At 56.7% G+C, this 17008-nt stretch overlaps 1 protein-coding gene across 5 annotated transcripts in view; it reads left to right on the top strand.

Moving 5' to 3' along the window:
* The window catches only part of MYO1C (myosin IC), a 37468-nt gene that overhangs the window by 10798 nt on the left and 9662 nt on the right, over positions 1-17008 (top strand). For all 5 annotated transcript variants that reach the window (XM_026721137.2, XM_087923850.1, XM_087923862.1 and 2 more), the window contains 25 exons: positions 843-995; positions 1757-1872; positions 2361-2559; positions 2883-2963; positions 3199-3378; positions 3646-3744; positions 3838-3951; positions 4324-4395; positions 4550-4669; positions 7996-8081; positions 8414-8519; positions 8728-8808; positions 9686-9777; positions 10462-10556; positions 10664-10710; positions 10892-10972; positions 11062-11167; positions 11470-11587; positions 11857-11970; positions 12056-12132; positions 12241-12309; positions 12539-12623; positions 13031-13190; positions 13562-13645; positions 16886-16979. In XM_026721137.2, the coding sequence (XP_026576922.1) occupies positions 870-995; positions 1757-1872; positions 2361-2559; positions 2883-2963; positions 3199-3378; positions 3646-3744; positions 3838-3951; positions 4324-4395; positions 4550-4669; positions 7996-8081; positions 8414-8519; positions 8728-8808; positions 9686-9777; positions 10462-10556; positions 10664-10710; positions 10892-10972; positions 11062-11167; positions 11470-11587; positions 11857-11970; positions 12056-12132; positions 12241-12309; positions 12539-12623; positions 13031-13190; positions 13562-13645; positions 16886-16979 (2602 nt within the window). In that variant the 5' untranslated portion in view covers positions 843-869. The remainder of the gene's footprint in view (positions 1-842; positions 996-1756; positions 1873-2360; positions 2560-2882; positions 2964-3198; positions 3379-3645; positions 3745-3837; positions 3952-4323; positions 4396-4549; positions 4670-7995; positions 8082-8413; positions 8520-8727; positions 8809-9685; positions 9778-10461; positions 10557-10663; positions 10711-10891; positions 10973-11061; positions 11168-11469; positions 11588-11856; positions 11971-12055; positions 12133-12240; positions 12310-12538; positions 12624-13030; positions 13191-13561; positions 13646-16885; positions 16980-17008) is intronic.

Below are 17008 nucleotides of genomic sequence, written 5' to 3'. Positions count from 1 at the left end.
CGTTGTGGGGTGGGTGGAGGCCTCCGTGGCCTTTCCTGCTCCAGGATCCAGGAAAGAGGATGATGCCAGGGACCTGGCGGGGAGGGCATGCTGCAGAGGCCCACGGCTGATGGGTGCCAGGAGGCAGGCCTGCTCTGCCTTGGCGCCCACCCCGTGGAAGCCTCCCCACCGTAGTTCGGTTGCTCTGCCCCTGCTAATAGCAATAGGCTGACGGTACTTACCGCTTCACGGTGCTTGACAACACTCTCCAAGTAGTTCACGGTGTCCGCATGTTGCCCGCAACCACCTGGGCCCTCGTGTATCCATCTCAGAAGGATGGCAGGCTGAGTCAACCTGGAGCTGGTCTGAATCAAACTGCTGGCAATCAGCAGAATTAGCCTGCAGGACCCAGGAAGTCCCTCAAGACCCGGTTCTGTCAGCAGGGTTGGGGGGAGGGTGTCCTAGGGAACCCGCCCCATTTTTAGGTGTCTCCCCTAAGGTGGGTGATAAGGGTTGCTATATAGTTTACAATGCTGTCCATAATTTTAATGTTTAATAACCGTCCATATTTTTATAATGATAGTTTTACTTGAGTCCGTCACTCCTGGTGAGATGGGCGGCTGTGTGTACTGGTGCAGAGGAAAGTGGAATGGGTGCTCAGAGATGGCAGTGGCTTATGGGGAGCCAGGAGGGAAAAGTGGCTAGCTGGGCCAGTGGGGGGGCCAGCAGGCAGGCGGGGGAGGGTGGGTGGAAAGCAGGCCCCTGGCAGCCTGGGAAAGGGGAGCTCTGCCTGGCCATCCCATCCGTCCGACTGCTGGGCTGGGCTCCCATGTCTCAGCGGGGCTGTTCTGTGCCTGTGACAGGCAGGTGACGGTGCCCGCGTGGCAGAGATGGAGAACGCCCTGACGGCTCGGGACCGGGTGGGAGTCCAGGACTTTGTCCTGCTGGAAAACTTCACCAGCGAAGCAGCTTTCATCGAGAACCTGCGCAGGCGGTTCAAGGAGAACCTCATCTATGTGAGTCTGGTAGCCAACCTGATTCATTTTTCATTGATTCATTTATTCAATTCTGTAGCTGCCCACCTCAGTCAACGATCCTTCAAAAATACATTGCAATTGAAAATATTACAAACATTTTAAAACAATAAAAACACGAAAAACATCCAGAGGAGCAAGATACTTGACCAGTGAGCAATACAGCCAGGAAAGACATTCGCGGCCTCAGGCTCATGGGATCAGAGGCAGGCCTTTGGGGACTGACAGAAGGCTAACTCGGCCAGGCCCGTTTTAACCTCCAAAGGGAGAGGGTTCCACAGAGCATCTGGCTTGGCCTAGTGGGCGGGGGGCTCCTTCCTGGGGCTTTGGCAGCCCCCAAGTGAAAACTCTCCCTTGGGTGGCTGGGATGGTCTCCTCGCATTGGGATCAAGGTAAGAGACGCCCGGCTCCAGGGAGCCCCCTTGCTCCGGGTGGCCCGGTAGCTGCTTAGGCTGGTCAGTGCTGGGGGCCAGTGGCCCAGGGGGAACTCTTCCTGGGCTTGGGGGTGTGTGGGGGGACTTCTTGGGGAAGGCAGTCCACTGCAGGTGCTGGATTACAACGGAAGCTGCTGCTGGAGGGGAGCCAAAATATCTTTGTGGTGCCCGGATCACGTAAGGAAAGGAGACAGGATTTTGGTCCTTGGGCCAAATTGGGGGGCTGTGGGCCCCCTTGAAAGGAGCCCCACTGAGCCAGGGCACCCGCTGCCCCCTCCTGACCCTCCCCCGGGCTGGCTTCCTCTTCAGACATACATTGGCTCGGTTCTGGTCTCGGTGAACCCGTACAAGGACCTGGAGATCTACAGTAAGCAGCACATGAACCGTTACCGTGGCGTCAGCTTCTACGAAGTCTCTCCTCACCTGTGGGTACCTGAACAGGCGTGATGCTACCCCCACCCCTTTCCTCCTCCACTGCACTGCCAAGGCCAGCGAATGGTGCGGAAGGGCATTTGCACCCCTCGGCCGAGCAGCTCAGCAGGAACGATGGGGAGAGGGCCCCCCGTTTGGAGAGGAGGGTGGGCAGCGCCTGGCCGAAGGCTTCTGGTCAAGAGGACCAAGGGGAGCTGTGTTGGGGGTGGGGGGACAAGCGCTCTCCTTCCTGCTGCTTCAGGATTGGCCCCATTGGGCCTGGTGGGAGCCAAACCCTGCCAGGCTATCCTGCCAGTTCTGGGCTGCTGCCCCTGCCAGCCCTGTGTGGCAGAGAGGCCTGGAGGTGCTCCTGCCCTTTGCTGGGAGTGCCACGTCCGGCGGGTGGGCCTTTGAGCAAGTAGCCCTCAAACTACAGCCGGAGCCTCATGTGCTCCTGGGGGAGAGCAGCACAGGCAGCCTCTTGCCCTCCCTCCCTCCGCAGCTATGCCATCGCTGACAACGCCTACCGCTCGCTGCGGATGGAGAGGAGGGACCAGTGCATCCTCATCTCGGGGGAGAGCGGGGCAGGCAAGACGGAGGCCACCAAGAAGATCTTGCAGTACTATGCAGTCACCTGCCCTGCAAGCGAGCAGGTGGAGACAGTGAAGGACAGGCTGCTGCAGTCCAACCCGGTCCTTGAGGTACCCCCGCCCCGCCCCCCGCAGCTCACTGAGGAATGGGGGTGCTGGCCTTGCTTTGGGGGGTGTAGAGGCCAGCTTAAATCTTGACCTCCTCGGTGGCATGTGCAGGGCCGGAGCTCGCAGCCCCCAACAGCTCAAGAAAGTGCTCCCTGGAGGGAACTGTGGCGCTTCTCCTGGTCTCCAGGCTGGGGGAAGACGAGTGGCCTTGCGCTCCTCCCCTCTCCCCAGCATGTAGCCCTGGGGCTTCTGGCTGGGCGGTGGGGGGGACTGGGGCGGGGGCTGCAAGGTTCCCACCTGGATTTTTCTCCTTTGTGCTGTGACAGGCTTTTGGAAACGCCAAGACTCTGCGCAATGACAACTCCAGCCGGTTTGGGAAGTACATGGACGTCCAGTTTGATTACAAGGTGTGCAAGTGGATGAGGGCTCTGGGCTGACAGCTAAGAACAGGGGGGAAGGGAATTCCGGTCTCTTGCTCTGGGGGAGGGGGGGCATACGCCCACCGACTCTGGTTCCCGTCCCTGAAGGGCTCCCTGCCCGCCCCTCCTGCTGCTGCTGGTTGGGCTGACCGTTGGGACCCCTGCAGCCCCACCCCTGGGGCCTCTCACCAGCAGCGCCCATTCCTCCTCTTGGGTTCCCTAGGGGGCTCCCATTGGGGGCCACATCCTGAACTACCTCTTGGAGAAGTCTCGGGTGGTGCACCAGAATCACGGCGAGAGGAACTTCCACATCTTCTACCAGCTGTTGGAGGGTGGGGAGGAAGACCTGCTGCGAAGGCTGGGGCTGGAGAAGAGCCCCCACCAGTACCAGTTTCTGGTCAAGGTAAAGGGAGCCGTGGGTGGGTGGGGTGGGCCCCTCTCCCCCCTGCAGGGCTGCTGCCCCCGTGCCCCCACCCCCGTGCTCTTTGCAGCCTCAGCCACCTCAAACCACGCTGGTGGCGGTCATGTGGCTCCCAGGGGAATGGGCTTAGCGTGTCTCCCGGTCTCGCCTGGCTTGCCCAACAGGCGGCCACCCATGTACTGTGGGGAGGGGGGAGAGGGGATCAGGGATCTGTTCTTCAGGAGCCCGTTCTGCCCCCTTTGCACGCAGGGCCAGTGCGCCAAGGTTGCCTCCATCAACGACAAAAGCGACTGGAAGGTGGTGCGCAGGGCACTGTCCGTCATCAACTTCAGCGACAGCGAAGTCGAGGTGAGAGGCCTGGCCCTGTCTCCCTCCCTCCGCTGGGAGAAGCCTCTCCTAGGGACGGGGCTGGATTCACAGGGCTTTCCCTTCCTTTCCCAGGATCTGCTGAGTATCATTGCAAGCGTGTTGCACTTGGGGAATGTGCAATTTACAACCGACGAACACGGCAGTGCGCAAGTGACCACGGAAAACCAGATCAAATACTTGGCCAGGGTGAGTGGCGGGATCTGTTCCAGGCCTCCATTTTATCCATGATGAAAAAAATACACGGGAAGCGAAATGTACCAACTGCCTTTGGAAGCGCTTTCAAATATATTTTGCAATTTAATGTATTCTGTTTAGTGAGGCCACCCCTGGTTCAGCTGAGGTTGGCTTCAGAGGCGAGTTCGGGTCGTCTGCGCTCAGCCAGCACTGCCCTTCATTTGCCCAGTGGGTGGGTGGCCAGATCGCCCCTGGAGCAGCCCAGCCACAGCAGGCCCCCTTCAGCTACTGGTGGACCTTCTCTGCCCAAAACCCAGCCCTGCGACACGGGCGCAGGAGGGACTGGCCGGTGCGCTCACACTCCCTCTCTTCCTTGGCTTGAAGCTCCTGGGCCTGGAGAACTTGGTGCTGCAGGAGGCTCTGACCCACAAGAAGATCATTGCAAAGGGAGAGGAGGTGAGAGGAGAGTGGCCAGCAGGACGGACGATGGGGGGGGGGTAGCCGGGCAATCCCCCTGGGGACCATCTCGAGGTCCCAAGGGTGCTGGTCCTCGTAGCGAGAGCTCAGTGGGGGGACCGGTGGCGCCTCTTCTCCTTCTTCTTCCTTGCAGCTGATCAGCCCCCTCAGCCTGGAACAGGCCTCCTACGCTCGCGACGCCCTGGCCAAAGCCGTGTACGGGCGCACCTTCTCCTGGCTGGTGGGCAAGATAAACAAGTCCTTGGCCTATAAGGTGAGTTGGTCTCTGGCGCCCCAGTCGCTGGCCTTTGCCGGGGATGCGGCCGGGTGCATGCAGGGCCCGCAGGTTCCCCACAAGGGAGCTCTTGCCTCGGGGCTTCTTCCTCATAGCCAGGGCTCACCTCTCCTTGGTTCTGAACTTGGAAAGGAGATGAGAGAAAGTGGGGTTGTGCTTCAACATCCCCGTGAAGCAGCCAAATGTCCCAGGAAGGAAACAGGATGCCCACCGGCTGCAAGGACGTTGCTTTGCTAGCATGCAGGTGCCTGGAATGGCAAGGATAACCAGCCCCCTGCAGGTATTGTGGGCCACGGCTGCGCGGCCAGCCCAGAAGGAGCCTCCAGGGAGCGGCAGACTTTCCCTGGCAAGGTGGCCCTTGACGGTGGGTGAGAGGAGCTGCACTGCCTCCACCAGGTGGGGTAGGTGGCCCAGGGAGGCCCGTGGTCTCTTCCCTGCGCAAGATAAGCTGGTGCTGCTCGTGCAACCAAGCCAAAAGGGGGAGGACTCACCCGCGAGGAAGGAAGAGCGCCCACCGCAGTTGGTTACCGGAGCAGCCACCCGCGCAGTGAATGGGAGAGCTGTGCCAGGTGTGCCCTGAGGAGGAGGAGGAGCTTAGACGGGGACCCTTATTTGGCAGCAGCCCCTTTTTCCAGAAGGGGGAGGTCGATGGCCGTCCCGATGCAGCCTCCCGGGTTTCCCCACTGGGAGGGCTGCCTCGTCTCCAGCCCTGGGCAGGCTGGGTTTCCAAAGACAAACCAGCGCCTAACGAGGAGCCATCAAGCAGGGAGGCCACGGGCTCTCTTGGGCATTGCACGGGCCACGGGGCCGGCCAGGAAGGGTCCCGTGGTGCAGAAAGGCCAAGGGGGGTTGGGAAAACGTCTTTGTCTGGCACGCAGGGAATTTTTCTGAAATGCTCTGGACTTTCTAGCAGCTCCCCTTTCTTGGGTCAGGGGGTGCTTTTCAGTGATTTCCGGGCGAGCCCCCAAAGGGGTTTCTTAGGCAGCTCACACTCTGGAGGAGATGCCCTCTTTCCTGGGCAGTCCCTTGGTTCCTTTGTCCCCCTGAGGAGCAGGCCTGCCTGCCTGCCTGCCTGCCTGCCCGTAACAAAACAAAAGGGCCCAGCCGCAGGTGTGTTTTACCCAGCCACAGGTGTGCCCAAAACCAGCTGCCTGGAGGCCAGTCGGGAAGGCTCCGGCGTTGCTTTGGCTGCCCAGCGCCTGGTTCTGCCTGGGAGGCGAGCTGCGTTCCGTGAATCTATAAGCCTCCTTTCCTGTGGCTGGCTTTCTCCTCCTCTGGTCTTTTTATGCTGCTTTCGCAGATTTGAATGGGAAGATGCACTTATTTAAGTCGGAAGAACAAGAAACAAGTCATAGACATCCAAACAATTCCCCAAAGCTCGGGTAAAAAACATGTTGTTTAAGGTACTCAGCTGTAAACCGCCATGAGTTCTCGCCCCGCCTTAGGCTCAAAGCCAGCCGGGTGACCCTCACTCCTAGCGAGGAGGCAATGGCAGACTACTTCCGAAGAACTTTGCCAAGTAACTGCCCAGGCTTGTCCAGGCATTCTCAAGGAGCGCCCCCCACGGCCCCCCTCCGAGGGAAATGAACGGAAGGAAATGCGGCTTCTCCCCTGGTTCAAGCCCTTGAGGCACTCCGGAGGAGCCCTTGGCGTGCCAGAGGCTTACTTACCAGTTCTGGAAACGCTGGTCCTCGGGCAAAGCCGCCAGCTGCTGTTCTGATCCTCCCCCGGCGGCCGCTTTCCCCCGGCGGCTCTTTTTCCTCTGGGGGGACCAGCCTGTGTTTTCCTTCTTTTCATTGGAGCGCTGCAAACTCTGAGGGGGCTGCCCTGTTGTCCTCTCTCCCCTGGGCTGCATCAGGCAAGGCACGATTGGTAATTTGAAATGGGTTCCCTGCCGAGGGGGCAGGTGCTCCCAGTTGTTTTGGTGCAGAATCCGGCATGCGACCCCGCCGTGCGAAATGCCGGCCCCTGCTGTGTTCCTGCAGCTGGGCAACTGCCGGCCGGCCTGGGGCCCAGCCTTCCGCAGCTTCCGCTCCTACCTGCCTTTGCTGTGACTGGCTCTCCCAAAGGCTTCCCCTCTCCCGGCCAGGAGCGCTCCGGGGGAGGGTCCGGTTCCCTGGAGGGAGGGGAGCAGCTTCCCACGGATCCCGGGTAGCCCAGGAGCCCAAGGCGTGGGGGCTGCTAGGCACCTGCTGCTTTAAGGAACCATCGCTTTCCTCCTGGGCTTTTCCCTCTCAAGCGGCTTTTGCCGGGTTTTGTATATTATTTTGACTTTACTGGGAGCGGGTCTTGCTTTAACTGGGTTGCTTGATTATGGTCACTCGATGGTTTTGTCATTCCTCCGTCTTGCTGACTGCGAGCCTCAACTATTGTCAGTTGCTGGGGTAAATCTCTCCAGAAATGCCGGTTCCTGCCTGACTCCGTTGGGTTAAGGGCAGGAGCTGCATGCAGTGCCTTGCAGCTCCTGGGCTAATCCCAAAGGTGCTTTTTCAGGAGGCAACTGGACTTCCCGGTTTTTCTTTGAAGGCATTTCTCTTCTCATCCAAGGAGCTTCTTCAGCTCTGACTGGAGGGTGGGGAAGGGAAGGACCATCCAGTCAGAACTGAAGAAGCTTCTTGGATGAGAAGCGAAAAGTCTTCAGAGAAACACAAGGAAGTCCAGTTGCCACTTTAAGAAGCCCCTGTGGGTCAACCGCGACGGAGGATCTCCGTAGACCCTCTTGGGCTAATGGGAGAAGCGGTGCGCACTGGGCAGCAGCTGCAGTCGTCTCTGGGGGTGGGCAAGGGCCTCTCGGGGGCTCAGGCAGGGCCCTCTGTTGCTGGCCTGGGCAGCAGCTGCACTCGAAAAAGGCACTCGGGCCGCCCGTGCTTGTCGAGAAGGCCCTTTCACAGGGATCAGAGAGTGGCCAGGCTTGCCTTGGGATCGATGGGCTTGGGGCTCCGAGTGCGGACATCGCCTGGCACTTAACAGCCTCAACATAAAAGCGGAAGAAACAGGAGAGTTGTTACAACGTCCCCTGTAACGAATCACGGGGTCCGTCAAGCGAGGCGCTGCTCCTGTTCCTCTGGGGGGAGCGCTGGGCTAGGGGCCCTGGTTTTGTGTGCGTGTGTGGGTGTGTGCGTGCGTGCGTGCTGGCAGGACTGCCTGGGCTGCTGCTGCTGCTGCCTTGGAGGAGGAGGAGGAGGAGGACCCCTTTCGCAGGCCAGACCTGAGGAGGGAGGAGGGGCCGCTTTTCCTCCCTCAGATCTCCAGAAGGGGAGAGCTCAGGGGTCCCCGCCATCTTTATTCTCTGCCTTCTTTCCTAGGAGACGGAGGCCCTGGGGTGGAGGAAAAGCTCGACCGTGCTGGGACTGCTGGATATTTATGGATTCGAGGTTTTCCAGCACAACAGGTGCGTTCCCGGGCACCTTGGGCATCCCCCCCCCCCCGCCGGCTGGGAATCCTTTGGCAGCTGGACTGGCAGCCCATCCAAGGCTCTGCCTGACACGCAGGGGTCGCTCTCAGTCCGTGCTCCCTAGCAGCTCTGCAGAGTCCACAGCCCGCTGCTGTGGAGATGCAGAGCTGTGCTTCGGGGGAAGCCTTTCCGAGGATCTTGTGCTGCACGAGGGGTTTGCGGAGCTGGCCTGAGCATCCCTCTGCGTGTGCGTGTGTGTGTGTGTGTGTGTGTGTGTGTGTGTGTTGCCCTGGATCAGCCCTCCCAGAGCGTCCTCTGCTTCCTTGCAGCTTTGAGCAATTCTGCATCAATTACTGCAATGAGAAACTGCAGCAGCTCTTCATAGAGCTCACCCTGAAATCTGAGCAAGAGGAGTACGAAGCCGAGGGCATCGCGGTAAGAGCCCCCTCCCCGCCCACATTGACCCCCAGGTGGGGGAGCCTCGCGGGAGGACCGGGCTGGCCTGCCTTCAGGCTGTGGCTTCCCCCGCTTTGGGAGCCGGGGTGGACGGGGCAGCTCAGGTGGGCTGGGGCTGGGGAGGGAGCTGCCCCCCGAGCCTACAGGGCCCTTGGTCTGAATCGGATCTCTCTTTGTGAAACGGCAGTGGGAGCCAGTGCAGTATTTCAACAACAAGATCATCTGTGACTTGGTGGAGGAAAAGTTCAAAGGCATAATCTCCATTTTGGTAAGTCCTCCTCAGAGAAGCGGAAGAACCCACCCAGTCGGAGGAGGAGGAGGCAGGGTGGCCTTCCCCGGGCCTTTTCACCACCCGCCCCACAAGCCCCAGGCCCACTTCTGAGGCTGTGCTGGTGGTCTGTTGGAGCTCTAGGGAGCACACATCTGGGGAGCTGTCCCCCTTCTGGCCTTCTGCCAACAACACGGGCTGCTCATGCGTAAAGCAGCCGAGGGGAGGCGCCCCGACCTCCAGCTGGCACCCTAGATGATCGGGTCAAGATCCTGACACCAGAGGGATCTTGACAGACTGGAACCCTGGGCCCTCTAACAACATGAAATTCAACGTAGAGAAAAGTAAGGTCTTGTGGTTAGGCAAGAAAAACCCAAAGGACACACATAGACTGCGTGAAACCAGGCTTAATAGCAGCACCTGTTAGTGGACAGCCAGCTAAAGAGGAGCCAGCCGTGTGCAGCAACAGCCGCCAAAAAAGCCAACGCAATCCCAAGTTGCATTAACAGAGGGATACAGTCGAGATCAAGGGAGGGACTAATCATCCGCTCTATAAAGCCTTAGGGAGGGAGAACAATCAACCCATGGAACAGAAGCTGCCAATGGTCAGAAATGGTGTAGGGTCTCCTGCTTGGGTGGTGGGTTGGACTAGATGATCCACAGGGTCCCTTCCAAGTCGTTAATCCCTAGCCGGCTGGTGCAAGGTCCCACCTGAAAAGGGGAAATTTTTTTGAAGGGAGAACAATCAACCCATGGCAGCGCCTGGTCTGGTAGGGTCTCCTGCATGGGGGGGGGGTTGGACTAGAGACACGGTGTCCCTTCCAACTCTGTTAATCTACCTCCCTCCCTCCCCCTCCTCCCTCGGCGTCGTCTGCAGGACGAGGAGTGCCTGCGGCCCGGGGAAGCCACAGATGCGACCTTTCTGGACAAGCTAGAGGAGACCATTAGGAGCCACCCCCATTTCCTCACGTGAGTCCAGGAAGAGGAGCGGGGGCAGGGTTTTCAGACCAAGGGTGGGTTTTTTGTGCTTGGCCTTTGATGGATTTGATTCTCGTCTACAGTATGGACAGCTTACAAAATGCAAACATGAACAACGCACAAAAAATAAAAAAAATAAAACAGCCACAGGAGCTTGAAAAGATGAAGTGCTCTCTCTGGGAGAGGCCGGTCCATTCAGGAGTTTTATAGGCTCCACCCCAACCCCCTCTGACCCCCACCACCACCACCCCGGCCAGCTGGGGGCAAAGCTGGGGTCCTCAGGCCTTTCTCCTTGTAACCGTGGCACCCCAGAGGGGAGGGTGGGGCAGCCCCGCAGAAGGTGCTCTCCAAAGCCACCGGAGAACCCAAAGCCTTCGGCATTAAGACGGCCCTGACCATGAGAACAAGTCATCCGCGGAACGGCCTCCCTCCAGAAGGTGCGGATGCTCCCATACCGGAAGTTCTTAAGACAAGATTGGATCACCATTTGTCTGACGTGGCAGGGGGTTGGACTAGAAGTCCTCCAAGGTCCCTTCCAACTCTATTACTCTGTTACCCTATTGTTGACCCCCCTCTTTTGCCATGGGGTTCCCTCCCCTCCCCCAGGTTCTTGGCTGAACCAGTCTGGCCAGGCTGCGGGTGCGATCCTGACCTTCTGCCCTGCTTTCTCCCTAGCCACAAGCTGGCCGATGCCAAGACCCGGAAGTCGTTGGGGCGGGAAGAGTTCCGCCTACTGCACTACGCCGGGGAAGTCACTTACAGCGTGGCAGGTCAGCCTCCCTGCAGCCCCGCCGGGCTGCGTCCCCTCCTCGCCCGGCCCCCGCCCAGGTGGCCTCACTGCTGCTCACCTTGTGGGCTTCTGACCTTCTCCCCCCAGGTTTCTTGGATAAGAACAATGACCTGCTCTTCCGGAACCTCAAGGAGGTGAGTCTGGGGGGGGGGGGGGGGGGGGGGGGGGGGGGGGGGGGGGGGGGGGGGGGGGGGGGGGGGGGGGGGGGGGGGGGGGGGGGGGGGGGGGGTAAGCGCCGGTTGAGCCCGTGGGGCACCTCCACCCCCCTTAAGAAAGACGCGCAGTCTCCCATGGTCTGGTTTGCTGCCCTGACAGGCGATGTGCGACTCGGAGAACCCCATCATCACCCAGTGCTTTGACAGGACGGAGCTGACCGGCAAGAAGAGACCCGAGACGGTGAGGCCTAGGAGAGGGGCCCCTCGCCCCCCCTGCCGTCCCCCTGGGGGAGCACCCCACCAACTTCCCTGGCCCGTCTCGCCTTTCAGGCCATCACCCAGTTTAAGAACAGCCTCTTGAAGCTGATGGAGATCCTCATGTCCAAGGAGCCCTCCTACGTCCGCTGCATCAAGCCGAATCACGCCAAGCAGGCTGGTAGGTGGGAGGGGCTCTTCCCGGTCAGCAGGGGTCCCCAAACACACGCCCTCCCCCGACGCTCTGCGTTGGAGCCCAGGCTGAGGATGGACACTCCTGTGGGGAGAAGGGCTGCCCCTGGCATCCCTGCCTGGTTCTCCTCTGCGTCGTGCATGTTGGCCGCTTGGCCCACCGGGGCCTAAAGCATGGCTGAGGTTGGGGCTCGGCTGCCCAGCCCCTCCTTTCTAAGCTGGCTGGGGAGAAGGATGGCTGCCTGTCTTGAACTGGCTCTGGACTCCAAGGAGGATTCCCTATTTTCCCAGGCAATTTTGATGAAGTTTTGATTCGGCACCAAGTGAAATACTTGGGCTTGATGGAGAACCTCAGAGTGCGCAGGGCTGGCTTCGCATATCGGCGGAAATACGAGGTTTTTCTGCAAAGGTACAGCACTAAGACAGGTGTCCAGGCTTTGCTTCCAGGCCCTTTAGAAGGCACAAACGGGTGGGCACAGTCTAGCGAGGAATGAAGAGATCTTCATTGGCTGCCCAGTCTGTGCCCTGGCATCCCTCCCTCTCTTGTGCCCAAGGTGCCAACCCCCAAGCCTCTTCTGCCCAGGCTAGTTCAGTGGCCATCGTAGCAGCAGGCCTTTTGAAGGCATTCGTTCCCTCTCCTGCATCCTATGAGCCACCTGGCCTTTCCTCTTTGACCAGGTACAAATCTCTGTGTCCTGAAACGTGGCCCACCTGGAACGGGAAGCCTCAGGAGGGAGTGGCAGCCCTCCTGAAACACCTGGGCTTCAAGCAGGAAGAGTACAAGCTGGGCAGGTAACGGTTTGACAGTGGGAGCTGCTCTTTGTCTGCGGAAGCAAAAGGGGGCTCTTCTCTCTTTCACAGATGTGTTTATTTCCAGGACAAAAATATTTATTCGTTTTCCCAAGACTCTATTTGCCACAGAAGAAGCCCTGGAAGTTCGCAAGCAAAGCCTAGGTAGGTCTGTCGGGCATCTTTAAGTAAGTCAGGCTGACCCGACCTCGCCGTTTGCTTGGCTTAACCCTCATCTTTTCCCTCTCCCCCCCTCCCCCCCCCCAATTTAAGCCACAAAAATCCAAGCTGCTTGGCGAGGTTTCTATCGGCGAAAGAAATACCTTCAGATGAAGCATTCAGGTAGGGAGGGCGGCCCCTCAAATCACTTGTGAGGTACAGTGCAATTGGATGTCATGCCCAGCTTTGCCTTGGAAGGGGCAGGCGGGCTGGGCTTACCTGGGTTCTCCCCAGGGATGCGCCACGGGGTGGGGGCTGCTTTGAGACCAAGAGGGGAATGGGACGCAGGTGCAGGGTGGCTCTGGGGCTGGGTACTTTAGCCCTTGAGCTTTCTTCCTGTTCCTTCCTGCAGCGGTCACTATCCAGGCCTGGTGGCGTGGCACTCTGGGGCGCCGGAAGGCTGCCAAGAAGAAGTGGGCAGTGGAGATAATCCGGCGGTATGTAAAAGTCGTGGTTTTGCTGCAGGGGTGGGCCTCCTTTCAGGCCCCAGGGACCCTGCCCATGCGAGGGAAGGGTTGGGGGTGCAGAATCCTGGAGTGGGGGTCTTGAGGGAGTTTTATAGCTCCCTCTATTTTAATTTTATTGTTTTCACGTTCTGAACTGCCCATCTCTCTCCAAGAGGAACTCTTGGGTCCTGTTGCTGGGGGCGAGGAGGAGGAGGCAGTGGGGGTCTTTATGCACCTGGCCCCCGGTGGGGCTGCTGCCTTCTCCCCAGAGACCTGCCTGTGCTGGGACCCTCTGGGTGACCTGCTGGTCCCTGGTGTGGGAAGCTGGGGATCCTGGAATGGGCGTGGGGGGGTGGGGGAGCGGCAGCAGCCTTCTTGAGCGAGGCTCCCACCCACAGGTTCGTCAAAGGTTTCATTTACCGCAATTGCTCCCGCTGCCCTGAGAACGAATACTTCCTGGACTACATCCGTTACTCTTTCCTGATGAACCTGAAGCGCAACCTGCCAAAGACGGTCCTGGAGAAGTCCTGGCCGGTGCCGCCACCTTCCCTGCGAGAGGTAGGTGCCCATCGGTGTGAAGGGACGGCAGGGAAAGGAGGCCTCGCAGCCCGGGGGTCCACTGGCCCAAAAGTCTTGCTGGGCCAGGGTGAAGGTGGCCTGAAGGAGCTTTTCCCTGCGAGTGGACAAGCAGACCGTGGTCAGCTGCCTTCAGCGCATGGACTGCAGCAGCGGCAGCACTGACTGGGGTATCTCTGGCAGAGTCCGTGCACCCCCCCTCCCCCCCGTGCCTTGCCCACACAGAGCCTACCGCTCCTGTGTGCGTGTGCTCATCCAGGCCGGGCTTTTCTGGCCAAGCGAGCCCCTCCCTGTCCTCCCCCCAGCCACGGCCCCTTGACGGTCCTGCCTCAACTGCCCCCTTCCTTCTTCAGGCGTCCCAGCTATTGAGGGGGCTCTGCATGCAGAACATGGTTTGGAGCTACTGCAAAAGAATCAGCCCCGAATGGAAAGCGCAGGTGAGGCTTTTCTCTGGGAACAGGCTGGGCAAGGGGTGATTGATTCTGGTCATTCTGACCAGCAGTTTTGTGGGCAGAGGGTCCTGAGTTTTAGGGGTGGTCCCTGGGACTCCTGGACTCTGACGGCAGCCAAGGGTATCCCTGAAGGGGCCCAGTGCTGCAGCCAGTCAGGAGTCAGAGCGACAGTGTTGCCCAAGGAGGAGCCCCTAGACTGTTCTGGACAAATGGCTGTCCAGTCTCTTCTTTTTTTTTAAAAAAAAATGTTTTTTATTAAACAATTTTTCTTATATAACATCATTTCCACTCATTACAATGCTTTCATGATGGTATACATACTTTTCCATAAATTTTAACTATCTATACACTAGTCTATGCTGCTTAATCTATCTTTGTCCACTATATCTTTTACCTTGTTATCTTATTGTCTTCTTCTCCATTCAACTCTATATCTATTAGTTAACCAATCATACAGTACATTCCACGTCAAATAATAAACCGTTTCCTCTCTTTCCTTTATCTCCATGGTCAACTTCTCCATCTTGGCACACTCTAGTATTTTTCTTATCACATTTCCTCTGGTGGTATACTATCATTTTTCCAATTCTGTGCATAAGTTATTCTTGCTGCCGTTAATAAATGTGGCATTAAATACTCTAGTTTTCTTATCATATTTTCCCATTATTATACCTAATAAAAAAGTCTCCAGTTGTCCAGCCTCTTCTTAAAAACCTCAAATGTTGCAGCCCCCCACAACTTCTAGAGGGAAGTCCTTCCACTGATCGAGTCTTCTCCCTGTCAGGAAATTCCTCCTTAGTTCTAGGTTGGGTCTCTCCTTGATAAGCTTCTATCTTGTCCTGCCCTCAGGTGCTTTGGAGAATTCGTGGACACCCGCCCCTCTTCTTTGTGGCAGCCCCTCAAATATTGGAAGATGCTATCATGCCATCCCTAGTCCTTCTCTTCTTCAGACTGGATAAGCCACCTATCCCCCTGCCACCGTTCCTCGTATGCTTTAACCTCCAGTCCCTAATCGCCTTTATTGCTCTTCTCTGCACTCTTTCTAGAGCCTCTCGATATCTTTTCTGTATCATGGTGACCAAACTTGGAATACTGCATCCAATTGCTGCAGTATATAGCGGTACTAATACTTCAGGTGATCTGGATGATCTCCCTCTGTTGAGGCAACCTAGGACTGCAATGGCTTTTTGCCACTGTAGCCTACTGCTGGGTGAGGCCTACATGGTCGCCCACTAGGGAATCTAGAACCTTCTCGCAGTTACTGCTGTTCAGTCAGGTACCACCTATTCCTGTGATGGCGAACCTTTTTGGCACTGAGCGCCGAAAGCACACACACGCGCATACCCAAATTGCAACACAAACGCATATCCCGTGCATGCGCCCCACCCCCCGCGCATGCGCAGCAGAGGCCCCAAAACCAGCTGGCCGGTGGAAGCGTGCGCAGTGGGGCTGAGCTGCAGCAACGGCACACATGCCCACAGAGAGGGCTCTGCATGCCAGAGGTTTGCCACCACAGACCTATTCTACGTCTGTATGTTTGGTTTTCCTTGTCTAATTGTAAAGCCTTAGTTTCTCATCACTGAATTGCATTTTATTGGACAGGACCCAATGTTTAAGTCTGCCTAGATCAGGGCTGTCAAACTGCTGACCCACGGGCCAGATGCGCCACGTGCTGGCCACGCCCATGCCTGGGGGAAAAGGTCCTAGGTCACGTGATGCCACCCTGACAATTTGACAGTTTGATACCGCTGCCCTAGATCCTTTTGAATATTGACCCTGTCTTCTAAAGCAGTGGCCCCCAACCTTTTGGGCACCAGGGACTTGTTCTGTGGTGAGAAGGTTTTCTGTGGACTGGAGCGGGCATGGTTTCATGTGCTGCCTGCATCCTGTGGACAGGGCTTTGCTTGTTTGCGCTGCAGCCCAGTTTCTGGCATGCCACGGCCCAGTGCCGGTCTATGGACTGCGGGTTGGGGACCCCTGTTCTAAAGGATTGACTATTCCTCCTAGCTTGGTGTCATCTGCAAACTTGATGAGTTCCTCTTGTAGCCCCTTATCTAAATCATTTTAAAAGATGTTGAAGTGTGGACCCAAGACGGAACTTTGGGCTGTCCCACTACTTACTTCTCCCCATGTAGATGTACTTCTGTTGGGTGTGATTAGCCAGCCAGTTGCGAATCCATCTGGTGGTGATGCTGCTTACCCACCTCCTTCTAGCTCATCAGCAGTAGATCGTGGTCTATTTTGTCAAATGCCTTACTGAAGTCCAAGTAAATTATATCCCATAGTATTTCACTGGTCCACTAATTTAGTCACTTTGTCAAAAAATCCAGTTAGGTTTGTCTGGCAAGATCTGTTTTTGACAAAGCCATGTTGACTTCTAGTAATAGCTTTGCTTGCTTTTAGGTGTTTGCACATCTGTTTTTTGATTATCTTTTCCAGGATCTTCCTAGGTATTGATGTCAGCCTGTAGTTGCCTGGATTCATTTTTTTCCTTTTTTTTTTTCTTGAAGATGAGAACCACATCAGCTCTTTTCCAGTCCTCTGGTAGTTCCCCAGTACTCCAGGACCTTTGAAAGATATTGTTTAGTGGTTCCAAGATCACATCTACCAGCTCCTTCGGAGCTCTTGGATATAATCCATCTAGTCCTGGTGATTTGAACGTGTCTAGAATGGGTAGATTTTTTTTACCATTTTCTTGCCTATTCTGATGTATTCCTAGTCTGTCTATCACTGCATTGCTTTTGGACTCTTGGACTATTTTTTCCTTTTGTGTGAAGACAGATGCAGAGAATGAATTAATCAGCTCTGCTTTCGCCTACTACTGGTCACCTCCTTGCCATCTTCTCCCACTGGGGGACCAATGGCTTCCTTATTTTTTTTTCTTGTTTTTACATGTTGAAATAAACGTTTTTTTATTATTATTTTTGACATTTGTTGCAAGTTCATTCTGAGCCTGAGGTTTCCTTGACTTCATATTTCCAGATCCAGGCTATATGCTGGTATTCTGCCTTAGTTATGTGCCCTCTTTCCATTTTTTATGCTTACCCTTTGGTCTTTTTGTTTATCAGAGAATTCTTTGTGTAGCTGTGCTAATTTCTTCTGGGAGCTCTTGTTTTTCTTTTTCAGCCGTATTGTGCTGGGCTGGGCTTTTATAATCTCATTTTTCAGAATTACCCAAACTTTTCCCAACCCTGGTTCTTTTGTCTTTATCTGATCCCCCTGCAGCTCGAGCAGAAGGTGGTGGCCAGTGAGATATTTAAGGGGAAAAAGGACAATTACCCCCAAAGTGTTCCTAGGCTTTTCCTTAATACTCGACTTGGTAAGTACTATTTAATCTGGCGAAATGTC

The sequence above is a fragment of the Pseudonaja textilis genome, chromosome 1 (assembly GCF_049901715.1).
Source record: "Pseudonaja textilis isolate UNSWEBS1 chromosome 1, rPseTex1.2, whole genome shotgun sequence".
NCBI lineage: Eukaryota > Metazoa > Chordata > Lepidosauria > Squamata > Elapidae > Pseudonaja > Pseudonaja textilis.
This window is presented reverse-complemented; position numbering and strand designations above follow the sequence as displayed.